The sequence below is a fragment of the Thalassophryne amazonica genome, chromosome 6, assembly GCF_902500255.1.
Source record: "Thalassophryne amazonica chromosome 6, fThaAma1.1, whole genome shotgun sequence".
Lineage (NCBI taxonomy): Eukaryota > Metazoa > Chordata > Actinopteri > Batrachoidiformes > Batrachoididae > Thalassophryne > Thalassophryne amazonica.
Window position 1 is genome coordinate 127,629,378 of NC_047108.1, and position 22,035 is coordinate 127,651,412.

Consider the following 22,035-nt stretch of genomic DNA (forward strand, 5'->3'; position numbering starts at 1 on the left):
AGTTTAAATATTTGGGGTCAACTGTTCAAAGTAATGGAAGAGTGTGGTAGAGAGGTTAAGAAGAGAGTGCAGGCAGGGTGGAGTGGGTGGAGAAAGGTGCAGGAGTGATTTGTGACCAAAGAATATCAGCAAGAGTGAAGGGGAAAGTTTACAAGACAGTAGTGAGACCAGCTATGTTGGACGGTTTTAGAGACAGTGGCACTAACAAAAAGACAGGAGGCAGAGCTGAAGGTGGCAGAGCTGAAGATGTTGAGATTCCCTTTGGGAGTGACAAGAATGGACAAGATTAGGAATGAACATATTCAGAGGGACCAGCTCAGGTGGGACGGTTTGGAGACAAAGTCAGAGAGGCGAGATTGAGATGGTTTGGACATGTGCAGAGGAGGACCCAGGGTATATAGGGAGAAGGATGCTGAGGATGGAGCCACCAGGCAGGAGGAGAAGAGGGAGGCCAAAGAGGAGGTTCATGGATGTGCTGAGGGAGGACATGCAGGTGGTTGGTGTGTGCACAGAGGAAGATACAGAGGGACAGGGTGAGATGGAAATGACTGATCTGTTGTGGCGACCCCTAACAGGAACAGCCGAAAGACAAAGAAGATTTGTAGGGGTTGCCCTGCCACATTTTCTCCATGTAATGTGGAGTTTGCGTGAGGAACTGTGCCAAATCAATATGCAGATCCACCATGGATCTGGCCCCAAGTGGAAAAAAACAAAAACCAACAACAACAAAAACTAGGGAGCAGCCGAAAGGACTTACTTTTTTGCTACCTATGGTAACAAACAGAGCTAGGAACCTGCAACATTTACCAATATGTAGCTAATGAGGATATATGAAGATGAATTTGAAAAAACTAAAACAAAATAATAAAAATAACAAAAGTATAAGAATGGGTACATATTATGCAAAGAAACTTGAAGTGCTCTAACATATTTTTTCCAGTTACAGACCAGTCACACAGGTTAAAACAAGTTGTGTTCGGCCAGTGCGAAGGTCACTTGATGCCACAATTGATACTGTAAGGCAATAATTTGCGGATGGTGCTATAAGCAGAAGGCACAGATGGCTAATAATGCTTTATGGGAGCTATCAGCGGGGGTTGGAATGTGTCTCAGACCAATTAGACTACTTGGCTGAAGCCCGTCTGTTGTAAAAATAATCAATTTGGACCATAAACACCCTCTTCAGCCTATCAGAGTGTTGCCAGGGTCTATAAATCTAACATGCATGCAATAATGAACTTGAAATACCCCATTGAAACAAGAAGTAACTCTATACAGAAAGGACAGGACTTGGCTGCTGCCTTCTGAAGCCTGGCACAGGATGTAGCGATGCCAAAGCCACGAAGCCGGTCACTAGTTAAACATCCAAACTTCTCCCAGCAAAGCCCTTAATTTCATTAAAAGCAAGCACGCATGCATTTTACGGAGCGTGCCAAAGCTGCTGCCTATAGAAACTAAAAGACTTCACTCAGTGCCAACGTGTCCAAGTATAGCTTTTGTCTTCCCAAACTGCTTTAATAAAATATGGGCCAGCACCCAACAGCAGACCTCTACAGTTAAATCTCCAAAGACAAAAGTATCAGAGGACTTCAATGAATCTGGAATCCATCACCAGAAACTATTTTTTAAATTTGGATCCAAGAGCAAAATAATTTTTGAATTTGTTTAATAAAAAGTTTCTTTCATATAAAGTCTTTGAGCCTTGTGTGCTAGTGACCATAAATCACCTTCAGCCAAACACCTACACAGAGCAATACTGTGACTATACATCCATCTACATTATAATAGCCAAGTGGCCTCTGTGTGCGTGTGTGTGTGTGTGTGTCTTTGATCACTCAAATGACCTGATCAGTTTGTGGCGAAATTTGATGTACCAGATCAGTTACAAAAAAGCAACTTGCTTACGTCATATCCCATACACGTGTCTGCCACCTGCTGGATGGATGGAGGAAAATTATTAACAAGCTGTGGTTCATGTTGGTTGTAGTTTGGCTGCCACCTGCTCTTCAGTGAGTTGTGCTGGCTGGCGTCTACCTTCAAGTCAGCATCACGTAACAAATTACGTCAGGAAGCAACACTGCTGCTTGTTTAAATGTGATTGTAAAGTGGAAGTGGTCCATCAGCACAGCATGTAAAGTCTATCAATACATATGAACACAGTGTTTCGAAGTGAGGCTCAATTACTGATGGCTTTGGACTAAATTTCAGACGTCTTCAAAGTTTGTGGCATGTGTCCTGAGCACTGGGCCAATGAGACAATTCCAGATGACGCACCGGATCTTCGATGGCAACCCCCCAGGCAGACAACCGGCCGATCCAAGCTCTGGATATTAACAGTTGATCTGTCGCAGTCAGGTGGAACGGGAGTGTCTCCTTGGTCTTCTCCAGTATCTCTGAGGTTGTCGACAGATGAAGCTGAAACGCACCACATGGGCAATCTGTGGTCGCTGATGCTCCGTCTTCATGCAAGTGATACTCCACATGAATCACTGGAACTAAATGGCATTTCAGTGTACACTTGACATAATGTGATATTTTCTAAAACAACAGGTGGCAGAAGAGAGAAAAACAGACTTATAAGGAAAAGCTACGAGTTCAGTTGATGTATAGAAAAAAAGGAGTAAATCTTTTTGACAAAACAGGAGGATGGAGTAACGAGGAGAGGGACCCACTGAGCTTACGAAGCTGACTAAAGTGTGACAAAGTACCATCACAATGTCTTGCACTACCAAAGAGCACACATAATCATTTAATCAGCAAACTAAAAGAGTACCAGAGCTCTCGGAGCTATGGAATAAATGTGCTGCGCCATTATGTTATAATCTCATGCCAAATTTCAAATTTAGGGCGTTTCCTGTTTTTCTGGGTAAATTTGCTGAAATTTATCGAAATTCGCCGTTTTGCAGCCATGTTACATCATTTCCCTCTGCGCCATTGTTTTCCTGTGAAATGTCATGAAACAGCATCATCTTACGATGTTTCAATTTGTGAGACTCGCATGTCATTATTCGGGTTAACTGTGATGCAAAACATAAAGCGCTGTTATTAGTGGAATATCTGAGCTCACGCAAAGCTTTAAAAGGCCCATTTTCACGGGGAAATTTCACAGCTTTGGCTGACTTCCTGCTTACACTATGAATCATGACAAAGTGCGGGCGATACACAAAGTCTGCGAATCAGAAGACTATTTCTTTGTTGGCTTGTGACATCTTTGGCGGTATCTACCATCCATGCACCAGAGGAGGAGCAACCGAAGACACGTTGGAACCTCCAGGGTGCTGTGATGGACGATCGCAGTGGGGAGGGTGCACTGACAGCAAGCAGCGCCGAAAAAGAAGAAAGTGTATTACAGGCCACATCAGCGTTCACCATCGACAGGCCGAGGACACTTTCATCAAGAAAACAACGGAACGCACCCTACTGGTCGGAGGTGATAATAGAAATCAACACCATAATGGGCTTGAATTTACCCTGTGATTTTATCTTATCTATGCAATCTACCCCAAGGACTGAGGAAATTGGACAGAAATCTTGTCTTAATTCTGCTTGCAAAGGAAGCCATAACTCGCAAATGGTTTAGGGTGGATCCACCACCATCTTTGGACTCGACAGGGTGTCAAGGAGATTTACGTAATGGAGAGAGTGATTTTTTCCAATAAGCCTTGTGGTTGACAAATGTGAGAAGTACTGGAAGAAATGGGACATTTACCTGAATCAGAGAAATTTGTGAATTCAGAACCAACTGTATGATCAGTGCAGTTATTTTGTTTCATTGGCTTGTATATATTTACTTATTTTCATTTCCTTTGGACTTAACATGCTGTCATCCATCCTAAATGCTCTAAATGTTTGTTAGAAGCAGCCTGTATGTTCCATATTTCTTTTTTCTCTTCTTCTTTCTCAAAAAAAGCTAGAAAGCTATTAAAAATAAAGTTTAAAAAAGAATAAAACAACGGAACAATGATCAAAACTTGCAAGGTACTGTAAGTTTTAGATTTTTTTCTGTCTCTTTAGTTTGTAATTTTACATAAGATGTAAATGGCAAACAGACTGCATTTATGTAGCACTCTTCCATCTGCATCAGACACTCAAAGCGCTTTACAATAATGCCTCACATTCACCTTGATGTCACCCCAGTGTAAAGCTGAACTGGTGGGAAATGGCTTCTATTGGTATTTGAAAAGTGCTGGAGCTGCTCTGCACCCAACTGGATCTCTAGCGCCATCACGCTCTGAATTTCTGGGGAGATCCCTGAGAGTTCGTATTTACACGCTTATACTTAGAAAAGCTGCACAGTGGAACCCGTCACCATCGAAGGCAAGAGTGGTTTCCATCCACAGCAACGTGCCATCACAGTCAGAACGTGGCGGCTGTTGTGCGATTGGCGTGTATGCTCCCTCTCGACGTTATGGCTACATTGTGCACAAAAACAAAGCGTCACAGATGTAGTTGCCGACAGTCGGCTTCCTGAAGTCGAGTGCAAGTCAAAACACAGACACTGAGAAAAAAAAAACCCACAGTCATGCCAGTGGAAGGACAACACATGACAGCATTATTGTACCAGGAATAAGTCTGATCCAGGACTCTTACAGTCTGAGTCATGCTGCAAAACACCTGGTGTCTACAACAGCAACGACTGCACTCGCAAATGTGACTGTACGGACAAAATTATCCTCCTCTACTGCTGCACACGTTGCTTAGCAACCACTTTTTTCAGCGACATGAATGATATTGCTGTGCAGGAAAATCATGTTTTTCAATTAAGATTTTTAAAAGAGCGTTTGACTGAGAAATTACATTAGTGTCGTCGTGCAACAGTGATAATCAAGACACATAAATCTGCATTTTTAACAGCTTTCTGCAAGCAGGCTTCCTGCTTCCACCCCGAAAGCTAATCAAAAGTGAGAAGCTGAAAGGCACAAAATTAACCAGATGACTGTCTGCCCATTTCCAATCCCCAAGTCTGGCATCCAAGTGGATCAGGATCCTGCAGACTGCAGTCAGCACCTCTCATCAGTCACAAAACAACCGGGTCCTGCAGAGGAAGTGCTGCGATGGCACACACTGTTCCTAAGTGTACACACAGTTACAATCGGCAGCTCAGCTTGTGTGTAAAAATGTACACACACACACACACACACACACACACACACACACACACACACACACACACACACACACACACACACACACACACACACACACACACACACACACACACACACACACACACACAAAAAGCTGCCACTGCAAAGGAAATCCCAAAATACTGTGCCAGGGTCCAGCCAGACTGATAACGGTATCTGAAAAGCATTAAGTCAGAATGGGATCCCCAAAAGACCTGGAGGGACATGTGAAGTCATAAGAAACGGCAAAGGGTGTGGTGAAGTGGTGACAGTTACAGGGCATGTGCACAGTATGCGGTTCAACAGGAACTGTGACGAGTCCACAAATACCTGGCAGACAATGAAGTGATACATTCAAAAAAAAAAAAAAAAAAAAAAAAAGGCCAAACCCCCCCCAAAAAACCCAACAACAACAACCCCTAGATCAAAGTACTCAGAGAGCACGATGACATTTAAAAGTCTCCGGTATGTGGGCTTTTAAAAAGATCACAAACAATAAAATGAACTCATTTCCTTAAACTCATTTCTTCCCTCATATTTGAATGGAAGTAGCCCAACAACTGGCCCTGAACTGGGCCGGATTCTGGCCTCTCTCTCCTAGTCTGTGATTGGCTGGTGGCTGAGATGCTGATGTCAGCCTCACTTTCATGGGGTGTGAGTGTTACTCTCCTATTGGTTGTTTGGGAGTGGGAAATCTCACTCCAAAATGGAGGCCAGTATCCGGACTAATTCATAGCCAGAGTTGACGGGCTAGAATGGAGGTAGAAATCTGACCTTGACCTTGATGATTAACTAGGTTTCCAATGAATCATAAATCTCACCGTTCAGATGAGATCTCAGCTCTTATTCACAGACCAGGATAAAGGAGAGAGAATTAAAACTTTGCCTTTGGACTGGCACACCGCTTGGAAAAAGCCAGGAAAAGTAGTTGTTTTTTTTCCCTTTCTGGGGCTCAGTGGACCGTTGCCGCAGCACCCTCCATCCTCAACTCCTCGTATTTCAGAGCGGTTCTTTCCATGCATGAACTCCCAAGTGCTTCGACCCTGCACAGGCTGCTTCAAGCTGAACTGAGGCTGCCTGCTCCTCACCACATGCTTCTCTCCCGTGCACACACAAACTACAGGGCTTGATTTCACAGAAATTTAGAATTAAAATTTACACAATCATCACTTCAAAAATGGTTTGCTGTGACAATAAATCTGTGTTTCATACTATGATGTAAACTTGGGAATTACTCTGCAGTTCATATGCATGGTGAAAACTGTGTGTGTGTGGGGGGGGGGGGGGGGGGGGTTCCTAGACAGATAAAGGAACAACTATGGTCCATTACACAACTATCATTGACCAATCACAACCAAAATCATATGACTTCTTCTCATCAACAGGCCCAATGTACCAACTAAGTCTGATCAAAATCAGAGGAGATTCATGTCGGTCCAAATACAACTTCTTGTATATCCAGATTGATTTTTTTTTTTTTTTTTTGAAGAGGAAAGAAACCCCTAAAATCCAATATTAGCAAAACTGATTCCAAACCACCTCTGAAGGTGGTCTGAAATGTAATTCTATTCAATTTCGACAGATGTGTCTCTGTACACTGTAATCAAATCCATGAAATGTCTCAACTGTTTACAACAGGACACCCAACGGCGATGCCAAACAGAGAGCAAAGAAAACTCCAGAACTCCATGCTGTGTTTGAAGGCCACGCCACCACTGGCGTAGCTGCATAGTTACTGATGTCATGATCAAGACGACGCAAATACGTACATATTGTCAGTGATTGGAAACCCACAAACCCGACTTGAACTGTAAAAAATAACAATGTGGACAGTCTGTCTCAAGCTGAGTGTGTATAATAATAACAATAATAATGATGAGACCAAGAAGCATCATGGGTGTGGCTCATAAACCAAGCAGGTAGCCAGATATGGACTTCTGTGACATACCTCACGCAAGTCTAAAACGAGCCATTTCACACCGAAAAGTTTGGACTTTTTTTTTCCACAATAATGCTCAAAGCACATTTAACTTTAAAAGGTAGATCAGAGAGTCATGTTGTCCAACTGCTTTCAAAGGTGCTGGTGTCCTGTTCAGTCAAACTCACCAGCAGATCGACACTTTCACGGCGGCCCAGAGATCCGTGCTCCACCCGCTCGCTGCCCGGCACAAGGATGTACGGGCTCTGACCTCCAGAGGGCTTCATGTTGGGCAGACTGAGCGATCGCAGATCCTTCACACCCTGCTCCACCTTCAGCTCATCGCCTGGACGCGCTGAGTGGAAAACAAAGAGGTTTATAATTTTTTTTTTTTTTTTTGAGGAAGAAGAATCACACGTTGCTGTAAATGAGAAGCACAATGACAAAGATCAGAATGGAAACCCGCAAGAAAATCTCTGTTATTAATAAGGCCGTTCCTTTCAAAAAAATTAAACCAAACTGTTGTGTGGGCCACTGAAGAGGAGGTACTGCTGGCCCACCACCACCAGATGGCACCCTGCTTGGAGTGCGGGCTCCAAGCACGAGAGGGCGTCGGAGCCGCTGGAGGTGACAGCTGTCACCTATCAACACCAGCTGTCACCCATCACCACCACTACAAAGGCCGGACTGCAACTCCACCTCCTCGCCGAGAAATCTTCTACCATACAGGTAATTCTCTGCTGAACCTTAATTCGAGTATTAGTCTGATCTCTTTTTGCAGTCGTTTTCCTGGGACGGATACCCTGTCTGCTGAGTTGGCGTTTGGTGTGGACTGCGACGGCTTCGCCTCCCACCCCACCCAGATAAGTGGTTATCTCGGGAGCTGCACGAGTGTGTGATTGGAGGTAGAGGTTCTCCCTCCTAACTGTGTACAGACTGTGGGATTACTGAGTGTGCGAACTCACACTCATCCAGAACTGTTTCTGTTTTCTGCCAGCAGTACCGGGTCTGACTGCTGAAGACAGTGGCCACCTGGGGCGCAGGACTTGGCGGCTCCGGTGTTCTTCAGATCCGTTGGTGGTGAAGGCTGTGTGGGATCCGGCTCTTCTCGCACCGGACGTCTCCTATCTTCGAGCTTGCCACACATCACCTTGTGTCGGATTGATATAACGCATATTTGTATTTGTCTGTACTACGTTGTGCACCTTCACAACATTAAATTGTTACTTTTTTGGCTATTCCATTGTCCCTTCATTAACGCCCCCTGTTGTGGGTCCGTGTCACACACTTCCCCAACAGGATTTCTTGGCCAGCGTCATGGATCCCGAGGGGCGTCAACTCGAGCCTGAACGGCCAATGGAAGAGCGAGGTGCACAGGCGCCAGCAGGAGGTGCGTTAGGGACGCTGCAGCAAATACTAACCGCTTTCACTGCTCGGTTGGATCTGGTAACCGAGCAGAACGTTATCCTCAATCGGAGGATGGAGGCTCTCACTGCCAGGGTGGAGGCGCGCGATCAAGGCGCTACTGCAGCACCTCCTCCTGCTGGTCCCTTGTCAGACACAGACGTTCCACTGGTCGTTCAACGACCCCCCCCCACCATCCCCTGAAGCATACATAAGCCCTCCCGAGCCGTACGGAGGTTGTGTCGAGACGTGCGCGGACTTCCTAATGCAGTGCTCGCTCGTCTTTGCACAGCGTCCCGTCATGTACGCGTCAGACGCTAGCCGGGTGGCTTATGTTGTTAATTTGCTTCGAGGAGAGGCACGCGCCTGGGCTACGGCGCTCTGGGAGCAGAACTCACGGCTCCTAACGTCATACGCTACGTTTGTAAGGGAGTTCAAACAGGTTTTTAATCATCCCAACAGAGGCGAGACCGCTTCGAGCGTGCTACTGTCAATGCGACAGGGGCGCCGGAGTGCAGCCGAGTATGCAGTCGACTTCCGCATTGCGGCTGCGAGGTCCGGCTGGAATACCGTTGCACTCCGCGCCGCCTTCATAAACGGACTGTCTCCGGTCCTGAAGGAGCATCTGCTGGCTAAGGAGGAACCGCGGGATTTTGACGGGCTTGTCGACCTGGTTATACGCTTAGACAACCGGTTAGAGGAACACTGTCGGGAGCAGGGCGGGGGGCGTGACCGGGCACGGGCCGTCCCTCTTCCTTCCGGGTCCGAAAGGGTGCCGTCGTCCCCACGCTCCACAGCCAGAGGGCCCCGTGTGGCTACAGCTCCCCCTGCTGACGAAGCTATGGACACGAGCAGGGCCAAAATGAAATCAAATGACAGACAAAGGAGGCTGGCCCGCGGGGAGTGTTTTTTCTGTGGATCTAGTGGTCACATACAGAGGAACTGTCCCAAATGGTCAAAATACAATGCCCGTCCTTAGTAACTGGGCTAAGGGTGGGCCATAACACGCACGCGGGGGAACCCCGAAAATCAGCACAAATCCCAGTTACAATCCTTAGTGAGGATTTAACCCTTCACGCCCCCGGCACTTGTAGACACGGGGTCGGAAGGGAATCTGCTGGACAGCAGATGGGCAAAGGAAGTAGGGCTCCTTCTGGTGGCTCTGCCTTCCCCTGTGAAGGTACGAGCACTAGATGGCACTCTTCTTCCATTAATCACACACCAGACACAGCCAGTGACTTTGGTGGTGTCTGGGAATCACAGGGAGGAGATTGTGTTTTATGTAACACCTTCTACCTCCCGAGTGATTTTGGGTTTTCCATGGGTGTTGAAACACAATCCCCGGATTGACTGGCCGTCTGGGGTTGTGACGCAGTGGAGCGAAACCTGCCACCGGGAGTGTTTAGGATCCTCGGTTCCACCTGGTGAGACAGCTAAGGAGGAGGTCAAAGTCCCGCCCAATCTGACGGCGGTGCCATGTGAGTACCACGATCTTGCTGACGTCTTCAGCAAAGATCTGGCACTCGCCCTTCCCCCGCACCGACCGTACGATTGTGCCATCGATTTGATTCCGGGCGCTGAGTACCCGTCCAGCAGGCTGTACAACCTCTCACGTCCGAAACGGGAATCAATGGAGACCTACATCCGGGACTCCTTAGCTGCTGGGTTGATCCGGAACGCCACCTCCCCGATGGGCGCGGGTTTCTTTTTTGTGGTTAAGAAGGACGGCGGACTCCGTCCATGCATCGATTACAGAGGGCTGAACGAGATCACGGTTCGCAACCGATACTCGTTACCTCTGTTGGATTCGGTGTTCACGCCCCTGCATGGAGCCCAAATATTTACTATACTTGATCTTAGGAATGCGTACCACCTGGTTCGGATCCGGAAGGGAGACGAGTGGAAGACGGCATTTAACACCCCCTTAGGTCACTTTGAGTACCTGGTCATGCCGTTCGGCCTCACAAATGCCCCCGCAACATTCCAAGCATTGGTTAATGACGTCTTGCGGGACTTCCTGCACCGCTTTGTTTTCGTGTATCTAGACGACATACTCATCTTTTCTCCGGACCCTGAGACTCATGTTCAGCATGTACGTCAGGTCCTACAGTGGTTGTTGGAGAACCGGCTGTTTGTGAAGGGCGAGAAGTGCGAGTTCCACCGCACTTCTTTGTCCTTCCTGGGGTTCATCATCTCCTCTAACTCCGTCGCTCCTGATCCGGCCAAGGTTGCGGCGGTGAGAGATTGGCCCCACCCAACAAGCCGTAGGAAGCTGTAACAGTTCCTCGGTTTTGCGAACTTCTACAGGAGGTTCATTAAGGGCTACAGTCAGGTAGCTAGCCCCCTGACAGCCCTGACCTCCACAAAAGTCCCCTTCATCTGGTGGGATCGGTGCAAAGCCGCGTTTAGGGAGTTGAAACGCCGGTTCTCGACTGCACCAGTTCTGGTGCAGCCCGATCCTACTCGCCAGTTCACAGTGGAAGTGGATGCCTCTGACTCAGGGATAGGAGCCGTGCTGTCCCAGAGCGGGGAGTCCGATAAGGTCCTCCACCCTTGTGCCTATTTTTCCCGCAGGTTGACCCCGGCTGAGAGGAATTATGACATCGGCAATCGGGAACTCTTGGCGGTGAAGGAGGCTCTTGAGGAGTGGAGACACCTGTTGGAGGGAGCGACGGTGCCCTTCACGGTTTTCACGGACCATCGGAACCTGGAGTACATCCGGACCGCCAAGCGGTTGAACCCCAGGCAAGCCCGCTGGTCACTGTTCTTCGGGCGCTTTGACTTCCAGATTACATAACGCCCCGGGACCAAGAACCAACGGTTGGATGCACTGTCCCGGGTGCATGAAGAGGAAGCCAAGGCCGAGCTGTCAGACCCCCCAGAGACCATCATCCCCGAGTCCACTGTCGTGGCCACTCTCACCTGGGACGTGGAGAAGACCGTCCGGGAGGCCCTGACACGGAACCCAGACCCGGGAACCGGCCCGAAGAACAAAATGTACGTCCCACCAGAGGCCAGAGCTGCGGTTTTGGACTTCTGTCATGGGTCCAAACTCTCCTGTCATCCCGGAGTGCGCAGGACCATGGCAGTAGTCCAGCAGCGCTTCTGGTGGGCGTCTATGGAAGCCGACGTCCGGGACTACGTCCAGGCCTGCACCACCTGTGCCAGGGGCAAGGCGGACCACAAGAGGACCTCAGGACTCCTCCGACCCCTACCGGTGCCTCATCGCCCCTGGTCCCACATCGGCCTGGACTTTGTCACGGGCCTCCCGCCGTCCCAGGGCAACACCACCATCTTAATGATAGTGGACCGGTTCTCCAAGGCGGCCCACTTTGTGGCCCTCCCGAAGCTCCCTACGGCCCAGGAGACAGCAGACCTCCTGGTCCACCACGTGGTGTGTCTGCATGGGATACCAGCGGACATTGTCTCAGACGTGGCCCTCAGTTCTCCTCTCAGGTCTGGAGGAGTTTCTGCAAGGAACTGGGGGCCACCGTGAGTCTCTCGTCCAGGTATCACTCTCAGACGAACGGACAGGCAGAGCGGGCCAACCAGGAGTTGGAGCAGGCCCTCCGTTGCGTTACCTCCGTGCACCCGGCGGCCTGGAGCACCCATCTGGCCTGGATCGAGTACGCCCACAACAGCCAAGTGTCGTCTGCCACCGGTCTCTCCCCGTTTGAGGTGTGTTTGGGGTACCAGCCCCCATTGTTTCTGCTTGTGGAGGGAGAGGTCGGTGTGCCCTCGGTCCAGGCCCACCTCAGGAGGTGCCGCCGGGTGTGGCGGACCGCCCGTTCTGCCCTGTTGAAGGCCCGGACAAGGGCCAAGGCCCATGCAGACCGCCGGCATTCCCCGGCCCCTGCATACCAGCCCGGGCAGGAGGTATGGTTGTCAACAAAGGGCATCCCGCTCCAAGTGGACTCCCAAAAACTGAAAGACAGGTATATCGGACCATTTCCCATCACCAAGGTCCTCAGCCCGGCCGCAGTGAAGCTACGGCTGCCAGCTTCACTGCGGATCCATCCTGTTTTTCACGTGTCACGGATCAAGCCATACCACACCTCACCGCTCTGCACCCCTGGACCTGCACCGCCTCCTGCCCGGATCATCGACGGCGAGCCGGCATGGACCGTGCTTCGGCTTCTGGACGTCCGTCGCAAGGGTCGGGGCTTCCAGTATCTGGTGGACTGGGAGGGGTATGGCCCCGAGGAATGCTCCTGGGTGAAACGGAGCTTCATCCTGGACTCGGCCCTCCTGGCCGACTTCTACGCCCGGCACCCGGATAAACCTGGTCGGGCGCCAGGAGGCGCCCGTTGAGGGGGGGGGTCCTGTTGTGTGGGCCGCTGAAGAGGAGGTACTGCTGGCCCACCACCAACAGATGGCGCCCTGCTTGGAGTGCGGGCTCCAAGCACGAGAGGGCGTCGGAGCCGCTGGAGGTGACAGCTGTCACCTATCAACACCAGCTGTCACCCATCACCACCACTACAAAGGCTGGACTGCAACTCCACCCCCTCGCCGAGAAATCTTCTACCATACAGGTAATTCTCTGCTGAACCTTAATTCGATTATTAGTCTGATCTCTTTTTGCAGCCGTTTTCCTGGGACGGATACCCTGTCTGCTGAGTTGGCGTTTGGTGTGGACTGCGACGGCTTCGCCTCCCACCCCACCCAGATAAGTGGTTATCTCGGGAGCTGCACGAGTGTGTGATTGGAGGTGGAGGTTCTCCCTCCTAACTGTGTACAGACTGTGGGATTACTGAGTGTGCGAACTCACACTCATCCAGAACTGTTTCTGTTTTCTGCCAGCAGTACCGGGTCTGACTGCTGAAGACAGTGGCCACCTGGGGCGCAGGGCTTGGCGGCTCCGGTGTTCTTCAGATCCGTTGGTGGTGAAGGCTGTGTGGGATCCGGCTCTTCTCGCACCGGACGTCTCCTATCTTCGAGCCTGCCACATGTCACCTTGTGTCGGATTGATATAACGCATATTTGTATTTGTCTGTACTACGTTGTGCACCTTCACAACATTAAATTGTTACTTTTTTGGCTATTCTATTGTCCCATTAACGCCCCCTGTTGTGGGTCCGTGTCACGACACTTCCCCAACACAAACACTGCAATAAAATATATATTCAGTTACTCAGTTGACTTGTTTTGTTTTTTTTAACTGGGTACAAACTATAAAACCAAGCAAAGCCTGGTAAATTTAAACACGTTGCCTAAATTTTATTATTTTACATACACTGCAACAATATAAAATCTGAAGCATATTTGTATAATTTTTTGAGTCAAAATATATAATCTCCACTTAATATAGTAAGTTCCTTCGGCTGCTCCCTTGTTTGCACTCGGGGTCGCCACAGCAAATCCAAGGTGGATCTGCATGTTGATTTGGCACAGGTTTTACGCCGGATGCCCTTCCTGACGCAACTCCACATTACATATGAAGTAAAATTTGAGTAATACAGGATGACTTGTTTTGAGATGAATACATAATCTTGAAAGAATCTTGGAAACATTGAGTTTTGAGTTGTGTCTGAGATGAAGCAAGAGATTTAAGCTGTTATGTCATTTGTGAAAGATGCACTGCTTCCTAACACTAGAAAATAAAACACAAAATGAGGTGTTTCAGCTAATTTCAAGATCTTATTTCAAGTTATCTTGAGTGAATTTCCACAGTGGCATTAAAGCTACTGTATGTAGGAATTAGAGGCATTTATTAGCTCTGTGTTTTAGTGTATAAACTACAGGAAACAACAAATCATTGTGTTTTGGATGAGCCCTTCGTGTCTACATGGTTGCTAGCGCAGGCTAACAAGTTTGACATGTTATTTTGGCGAAATTGAGGATTATAATATTACTTATCCCAATCATCAAAAAATTAAAACAAGAAGGGAAACAATTCGTGGTCGGCAATGCCATAATGCAATCTGCAACCTAACCAGTAGATGACACTAAATCCAACACACTGCAGCTTTAACTTGTAATAAATTAAAAAAAAAACTACCAATGGAAGAAGTGAAAATTCCCTTAAGATTTCTTGAAACAGGTTCTTGAAATGACTTGAATAAACTGATGCTTTATGACCGAAAACAAAACATTTCTGAGACTTCAGATTTTTAAGCTGTATTATCTGAAAAACAAGTCTTTATATCTTACTCAAATTTTGCTTCAGTGATTGTGTCTCATGTTCAGTGCAGATTACATATTTTGACTAGAAATTAGGCAAATGTATTCTGTAAGAGTTTGTGTGTTTTTGTGTGTTTGTGCAGTGTACTACAGAATAAAATGCATGGAAAACCTCATCGCTAACCACTGTGCGACTAAACAGCTGTGGACTGTGACCCTGGGGTCAGACTGTAACAAAACACTGTGGTCAAAGGGTGCAAGTCCGGACGGCAAAAATGTCCAAAGAAGAGCAGTTAATCACGCCACAGTAGGATCTCTCTCGATACACTTAAATCAGCCTTTGATGGAAAAAGTGAAAATGAAACATTTCCATTCAGGGTTTCCACTTGGACTTCAGAGGAAAAAAACGCTGGCAGTGTAACTGTGTCATCATGTCACGATTGCGCGGCAGCAGGAATGACTCATGGGATTGTTGCCAACAATTGTGAGCAGATGAATGACAAATGTTTCTTCTGTAACTGTGATTTACATTTACAGTTGGCTCCTTTTCCTTGTGGTTGGGTGAGACATAAATGGGCGAGATCATGTGTTTGAGTCGGTCACAGTTAGAGGCCGTCACAGAGAACAATAAAAACACATGCAAATTAAAAGCACAAAAAGTCTCATACAGAGATAATTTTCATTTGCTAAACAAAAGAGTGATGACGCCAATTTTACCAGAAACAAAAGGTGCTCTGAGGGGACAAACAAAACTTCAGTCCATATTTTAAACACAGATTCCAGAAAGAGAAATCAAAGGGAGAAGAAACATACAGGAATGTCCACCATCCACTTAAAATTCATATTTTGATCCATAAAATTCAAACCAAATTAAACATATTGTTGAACTCTCTCAAAATGTTAATACTTTAATTTTTTTCATGATGGTTGATTTTAGTTTCTGAGAATGTGAAATGTGAAACCATTAAATTGTCCCATCTTACTATTTTAAAGAAAGAGGAAAGGTTATAGTTTCTTCTTTGGTGCCCCCTCCCCACGACCGGAAGTAATAAATGGAGAAAAAGATGCAGGCAGTAATAATAGTAAATATAACGCAATACTAAAATACCCTCAGCCGTATGAGCATTGTGTTCTTTATAATTTGCAGTTGTCTAATTTAAGCTCCTATTGTCTTACATGCAATGTGTGCATGTTCAATAGCACTCTATCAATCGATCAATCAATCAATCAAAAGCAATATTTACATTTTAAGAGCGGAAAATGTGCAAATCAATATTTGCAGATCACCCTCTGTGCATTTGTAAGTATTAATGAGACAAATTTAACTCCGTAGGAAGTTAGCTTTGGGTTAGCGGAGTTTAGCATGCATGCTAACATCTGCATAATGTCTTGTAAATGACGCCAGAGGTGTTATCAGGTTACAAAAACAGTGTTTTCAGTTTTAGAAGTGTTTATTTGTCACTAGCTATTACATAATATATAACAAAGAGGTTATACTTACAACTATGTTTAATATGTTTTATACTTACAGCTAGCTACCAGCCTGTGATGTCACCATGCTAACATCCGCATAATGTCTTGTAAATAAGTTCAGAGGTGTTATAAGGTTCCAAAAACAGCATTTTCACTTTTAGAAGTGTTTATTTCTCGCTAGCTTTTACATAATATATGAGAAACATATATATATATATATATATATATATATATATATATATATATATATATACAAACACAAAATGAAGCAGTTTTGAAAAGATCAGCCACTGACATCACAGTGCAGCTCTACTCTCTGATTGGCTGTCACCCCCACAATAAAAAAAATAAATAAATAAATAAAAAACCCTGATCAGATTGAAACAGAATGTGACTTTTTAACCTCTTAGAATAGGTCAAAGTGAGCCATCTTTCAACTTGTCCAGGGTCTGTGTCCCAAGAATGTTCCCTGTAAATCTGAAGACCCTGGTGGACGTAAAGCCTTCACAATACCCGAGGCCAAATTTAATGTCCTTGACTAATAACGATAAGAAGGAAGAAGAAGGAAGAAAAAGTAGTAGCAGTTAGTAGCAGCTATAACAACATATATTATTCTATATCCATTTTCTGAACCCAGTAAAGGGTTACAGGCACAAGAAAGTGTGACGTAGGTGTGGGCGGGGTTGGGGGCAGGTGTGGAGGTGATTAAAGGCACACACAGTGAAAATGGCAATATTTAGTTCATTGCTCAAAAGTAAGCAGATTATGTGTGAAAACAGGCAGACCAACTTTTCTTCTCTCTCTGGAAATATCAAAAACAAAAAAACCCAAAGTAAAACTTTCTTTCTTCCATGACTGAATGACGCTACCTTTAACTTTGAGGTAGTGTCCCCCAAAACGGTAGGCCTCGAAGTTGAGAGACAGTGGCGTGTTGGACTGATCCAGGAACAGGTCAACGCGGGACAACTCGATGCCTTTCCTCTCGAACACCGGGCCCAGAACCTCTCTGTTAACACGCATCAAAGAGAAAACAACCATGTTGTAATAACTAAAAAAAAAAAGAAAAAAAGAAAAACTGCGCCGTAGATCACAGTTCATGTCAAACAGTCATAATGTTGCTTATATGTGTGTGCAGCCGGAACAAACGGGAAACCGAAGCTGGCCGAGCTGCTCACCTCAGGGTTTTCTTTTTCATGGCAGGTACAATTTCTGTGTCGATGTCCACATTGAGATCAAACTTCAGGCTGAAGCACTCTTTACTGGGGTCCTGCGGGGGGGAGACGACTCACTGTTAGTTTCCACAGCTGGGCTGCGGCATTCTGGACATTCTGAATTTTGAAGAGAGATTAAACTGTGCTTCTGTGTGTGTGTGTGTGTGGGCTGACTTACATCGGTGTGTCGTCTGCGTGGTTTCTTTTTCACCAGCTTCATTCCTCCCGTTTTATGCTCGCTGAAATACAGTTACATGCACGTTATTATTTAAATCCCACCAAGCTGATAAAAGCACCAAACACTTTGGAAATAAACGTTCAAACACGTTTCAAGCCTCGTGTGAAAACACACAGACGGCCACGCGCATGTCCACGAGCATGACCAAGCGGTGGCTGGTTACTAACCCGCGGTCACTGCTCCCTTCATCCTCTTCCTCCAGGTCAGAGGGCGGGCTGGTGCGCGGGGGGCAAGAGCGCGTGGACACGTTCCGAGCCAGGATGGAGGCTGCAGGGTTTAAAACACACACACACACAAATTTGAAAAATACAAAACAGGCAGAGTTGTAAACATGCAATCCTGCACATATAAGCAACAATAAACCTTAAAGTGGTGAAAAGTGCAGGAAACATCATGATTTGCGTTTTATTTAGCTACAGACAGTTGATTTTGTATTGACACTGTGCAGTTCTATAATGAGAATAATCTGTGAACTGAGCACCAGCCATCAGAGCAACTCTACCTTGAGGCTGTAAGTCAAATCGAGGATGCCGATCAAAGTGCATGTTGTCTGAGTTTTCTGAATGGCAGCGTGAGTCACATGACTCACACAGGTGTAGGGGGCTTTTACTATTCTGATCTTGGCAGTCTGGGTGGTGGCAAACCTAGACAGAAAACAAACAAAGAGGTAGCGAGGTCAGCTTTTTCATGGACTGAGTCTTACTTAAAGAAATCGGCAGAATATTTCAGATAAAAGCCAACTACAGCAATTAAATAGTTGCCCCCCCCGTGCTCCCCTCTGTGCAAATGGGGTCATCATTAGTCCCATTTACACCAGCTGGAAGGTACGAGGTGTTTATTCCACATGGTAAACTTGTGCAGTTAAGAAATCCAACAGTGTGTGCGTCTAATTTAAAATCAATGTTTTGTTAACACAAGACTTGAAGATCAGTTTGAGATATTTAAGTTCAAGTTAATTTATTCCAGACATGTCAGAAACCATATGAAGAAAACATCAGAAATACACCCACATCTACATATCTTTAACACCAAAGAGATTTAAATATATCCATACATACGTATACACATACATATTTACATATACACATACTTACACATTTTTTCCCATTTCTATTTTCATGTTTCATTTTTGTGAATATTTCCAAATAAAATAAATAAAGGTAATCAATAGCAAATTAAATAAATAATTTTCCTATTGTTTATACCCTGTCTATATACCCATACTCTGCACATATAACATACCCACACACACACCTGTGAATTCAAGTACACCCATATCAACATGTCTGGATTTATATTTACATTTTTAAAGGTGGATTGCACCTGATCAGCATCCAGTCCTGAAGTTGATTCACCTTTCAGTACTAAAGATTCCTTCCACAGGAGCAGTTTACCATGTGATATTTGAACACAGACACTCAAATGATGCAAATAAAAGAACATTTAAGTCTGTTTGCTGACTAAAATCAAATCACAATTTGGTGATTTCAGAAAATTCTCAGTTCCACTTCTATGATTATTGATTCAATTCTGATTCCAATTTCAACCCTGCTCAGAATCAACCTCAAAGCTGACATTAACATCTTAAATTTACATGGCCAAAACGCCAGGTATCAAGGTGTCTTTATTACCCCCAATGGGGTAATTTGTTGTGCAGCCAGCAGAGAGAACACATTAAGACATACATAGACTTAAATATGACATGAAAACTCACCAGACAGTGGACATAATAATACAACATGCTGTAGCTGACATTTCCTCACAAGGCAAGTAGTACACCTTATATACTCTCCTTATATAACCATTTAACACAAAGTCACTCCAAGGGAAGACAAAACCTGCTATTAAAAATATCCAGTTGTAACCTTAAATCGTCATTTAGCATCCAAGTCTCACAACCAAACAATAAGACTGGAAGCACTCAGACCCGAAGATTTAGTCCTTCATTCTCCTGCTAAGGTATAACTACGTGTTCTGGGCTATGGCCTGGGTGTGTGTGTGTGTATATATATGACTTTTATCTTCAGTAGTGTATTGATGATCTTATTGATGATCTTAAACATGGGGATTGAAAACTGTAGTTTGATGTTTTCTTAAATAATATTGCGGTAACCGCAACAGACAGACAAAGAACTAAAATATTCCTCTGGACTAAGTGGTAAAAACTGTAAAACCTGCATTGGTAAAAGACAAATTACAGCAAAAACTGTGCCCCACTACAGGATAAACAGCTCCATGCCCGACTATTGTTTTTACCACAATTAAATGGCCACAAATGCTGCTATTGGCAGGATGTGGCGGATCCCCCTGTGCATACCCCCCCCCCCCCCCCCCCCCCCGGGATGAAATCTGCACGACTCTGGAGTACCTCACTGAAGTTAAATTAGTTTCTTTCACCTATGAGCTGACCGAGATGCAGCTTACCCTCACATAACCCAAACTCTTATCTTGAGGGAACTGAAGACCAGACTACGGGTCAAGGTCTGGGACAGCTGGAGTCTCTCAAGGTATAAAAGCTGCAGGAAGAAGCCGACAGGCAGCAGAAGGCTGCAGGATTACAGACTCTCCAGACAGATCTGACCCCCTGCTTCTTCCCGCTCCTAAAAAGTAGACTGGAAATCACCAGGGGTGCTGTTTTACATGTCCTCTAACCACCGGAGCACCACCACCCTCCTCACCATCACACACACACACACACACACACACACACACACACACACACACACACACACACACACACACACACACACACACACACACACACAGGGACTAAGGAAGCGACGTATGGAGAGATACAATGGAAGTGCAGCTCATGTACTTCCTGTCATTGTTTCCATGTACTTGGGAGGAGCAGCGTTTCTGCACATGCGCGAATATACATGGCGGTATCTGTACTCTGCGGTTATCTTCACGCCACCAAAACAAACAGATGCCCGTCCACTACAAAACGCCGTCGCACTGCTTAATGTAACAGTGTCATTACTCGGAATTTTCTCTTACTCTGTCATTGCCAACTATGAATCACAGTGATGACATGAAAATTTAAATACAACAGATTCAAACTGTTCCTGCCCCCCCCCCGTGGCACAGTACTGTTACAGCCTGTGTGTGTGTGTGTGGGGGGGGGGGGGTCTGCCGCAGTCAGGCAGGTTGGCTTCGTATCCACACCAGCAGACACTCAGGACAGCAATAAACATTCACCTCCAGCTCGACCCCTCACCGACCTGCTCCGTGAGGGCACACTGACGAGATGCCTCATTCCTCCACTGGCCAGGTATAAACGTAGATTCTGAGATGGAATTTGCATGGTAGAAGGAGAGAAGAAGGGATGAGATGAAGGAGATATGGGTGGGGGTGGGGGGCAGTAAAGATATAAACCCACGACAGGAAGGAAAAATGTCCGTCCAGAGGATTTTCAAAAGTACAAAGTCCCCGTAATCTCACATCCTAATTGGTGGCTGTGCTCTGTCAAAGCCCCTGTGCTCTTTAACAGCCCCACCTCAGCTCTGCTAACGGGGTCTTCTCTTCGTTTTCTTCCCCCCTCCCTCATCTGTTTGTCTGCCCTCTTCCACACACTCCTCCCTTGCCCTCGTCACTGCACACAGGCTGAGCCTCAACCGGTGAAAGGCTTTAAATAGAACAAGGGAGGCAGAGACCCCCCCCCGCGATTTGAGTCTGGTTGACACAACTGGTCGGTCCTGGGTTTGGTTAGTGACGACTAAAATAACCCAGTTTTAGGTAAACACAGCGCATCATGACGAAATGTGCCCAGAGGGAAGTGTCTCACCTCTGACCGATGCCCTGACGCTGGTTTATCTCATAGCCACGCCCACACAGAACCGGCTTTAATTAGTAATAACAGCCGGCACGTTCGCGCCCTCTGAAGTGACCTCCCTTGTATCCGTGTTTGTTTTAGTGCAGCAGATTTCATGATCTCATCACACAGAGATGGCAGCTCTCAAAGAGATGTGAAGAAGACCAAGAGTCATCATTAGGACACAAGACAGGGGGGGAACACAGCAACTATTTTAGCCAAAACAAAGACGTGCATCAGGCAATGAGAGAACAGCTTTGTTTCTGGGATAAAAATGTCCTAATGAGAAAAATGAAACACAGTATAGTTGAAAAAGATGTTTGGAACACCCCAAATTCCTGCATGCTGCATTCAATATGATGTGAGTCATTATCCAGTGAATCTTCTCCAAGATGGATCATTTTCCCACTATGAAGAGGAAAGTGGGAAGTGGTGAAGTCGAGACTGACTGCAAGAGGTGATGACAGAAGACAGCTGATGGGAAGCAGCGCGTGCTTTGCATGTATGAACGTGGGTGAGACGACATGTGTCATGTGACTGTATCGCATGTGTCCCATGCACGCCTGCTCTCAGATCTGTCCGGATTAAGGTTCAGGGGTGCAGGACATAGAGGAGCACCGCCGCACACATATGACCAACTGGTCTCAGACAGCTGACGGCACATGCCGGCCCTGTGGTGGGCACCCATTGGCTTAGCACATCTACTGCCACGTGGAACCTGCTTATGCAGC

General features: G+C 46.4%; 1 protein-coding gene across 6 annotated transcripts in view; it reads right to left on the reverse strand.

Annotated features, from left to right (window-relative positions):
* Window positions 1-22,035, reverse strand: part of plekhg5b (pleckstrin homology domain containing, family G (with RhoGef domain) member 5b) — a 193,355-nt gene that overhangs the window by 75,060 nt on the left and 96,260 nt on the right. For all 6 annotated transcript variants that reach the window (XM_034173416.1, XM_034173415.1, XM_034173419.1 and 3 more), the window contains 6 exons: window positions 17,993-18,134; window positions 17,658-17,757; window positions 17,431-17,491; window positions 17,217-17,308; window positions 16,911-17,047; window positions 7,233-7,399 (listed from right to left, as the gene is read on the reverse strand). In XM_034173416.1, coding sequence (XP_034029307.1) covers window positions 7,233-7,399; window positions 16,911-17,047; window positions 17,217-17,308; window positions 17,431-17,491; window positions 17,658-17,757; window positions 17,993-18,134 — 699 coding nt within the window. The remainder of the gene's footprint in view (window positions 1-7,232; window positions 7,400-16,910; window positions 17,048-17,216; window positions 17,309-17,430; window positions 17,492-17,657; window positions 17,758-17,992; window positions 18,135-22,035) is intronic.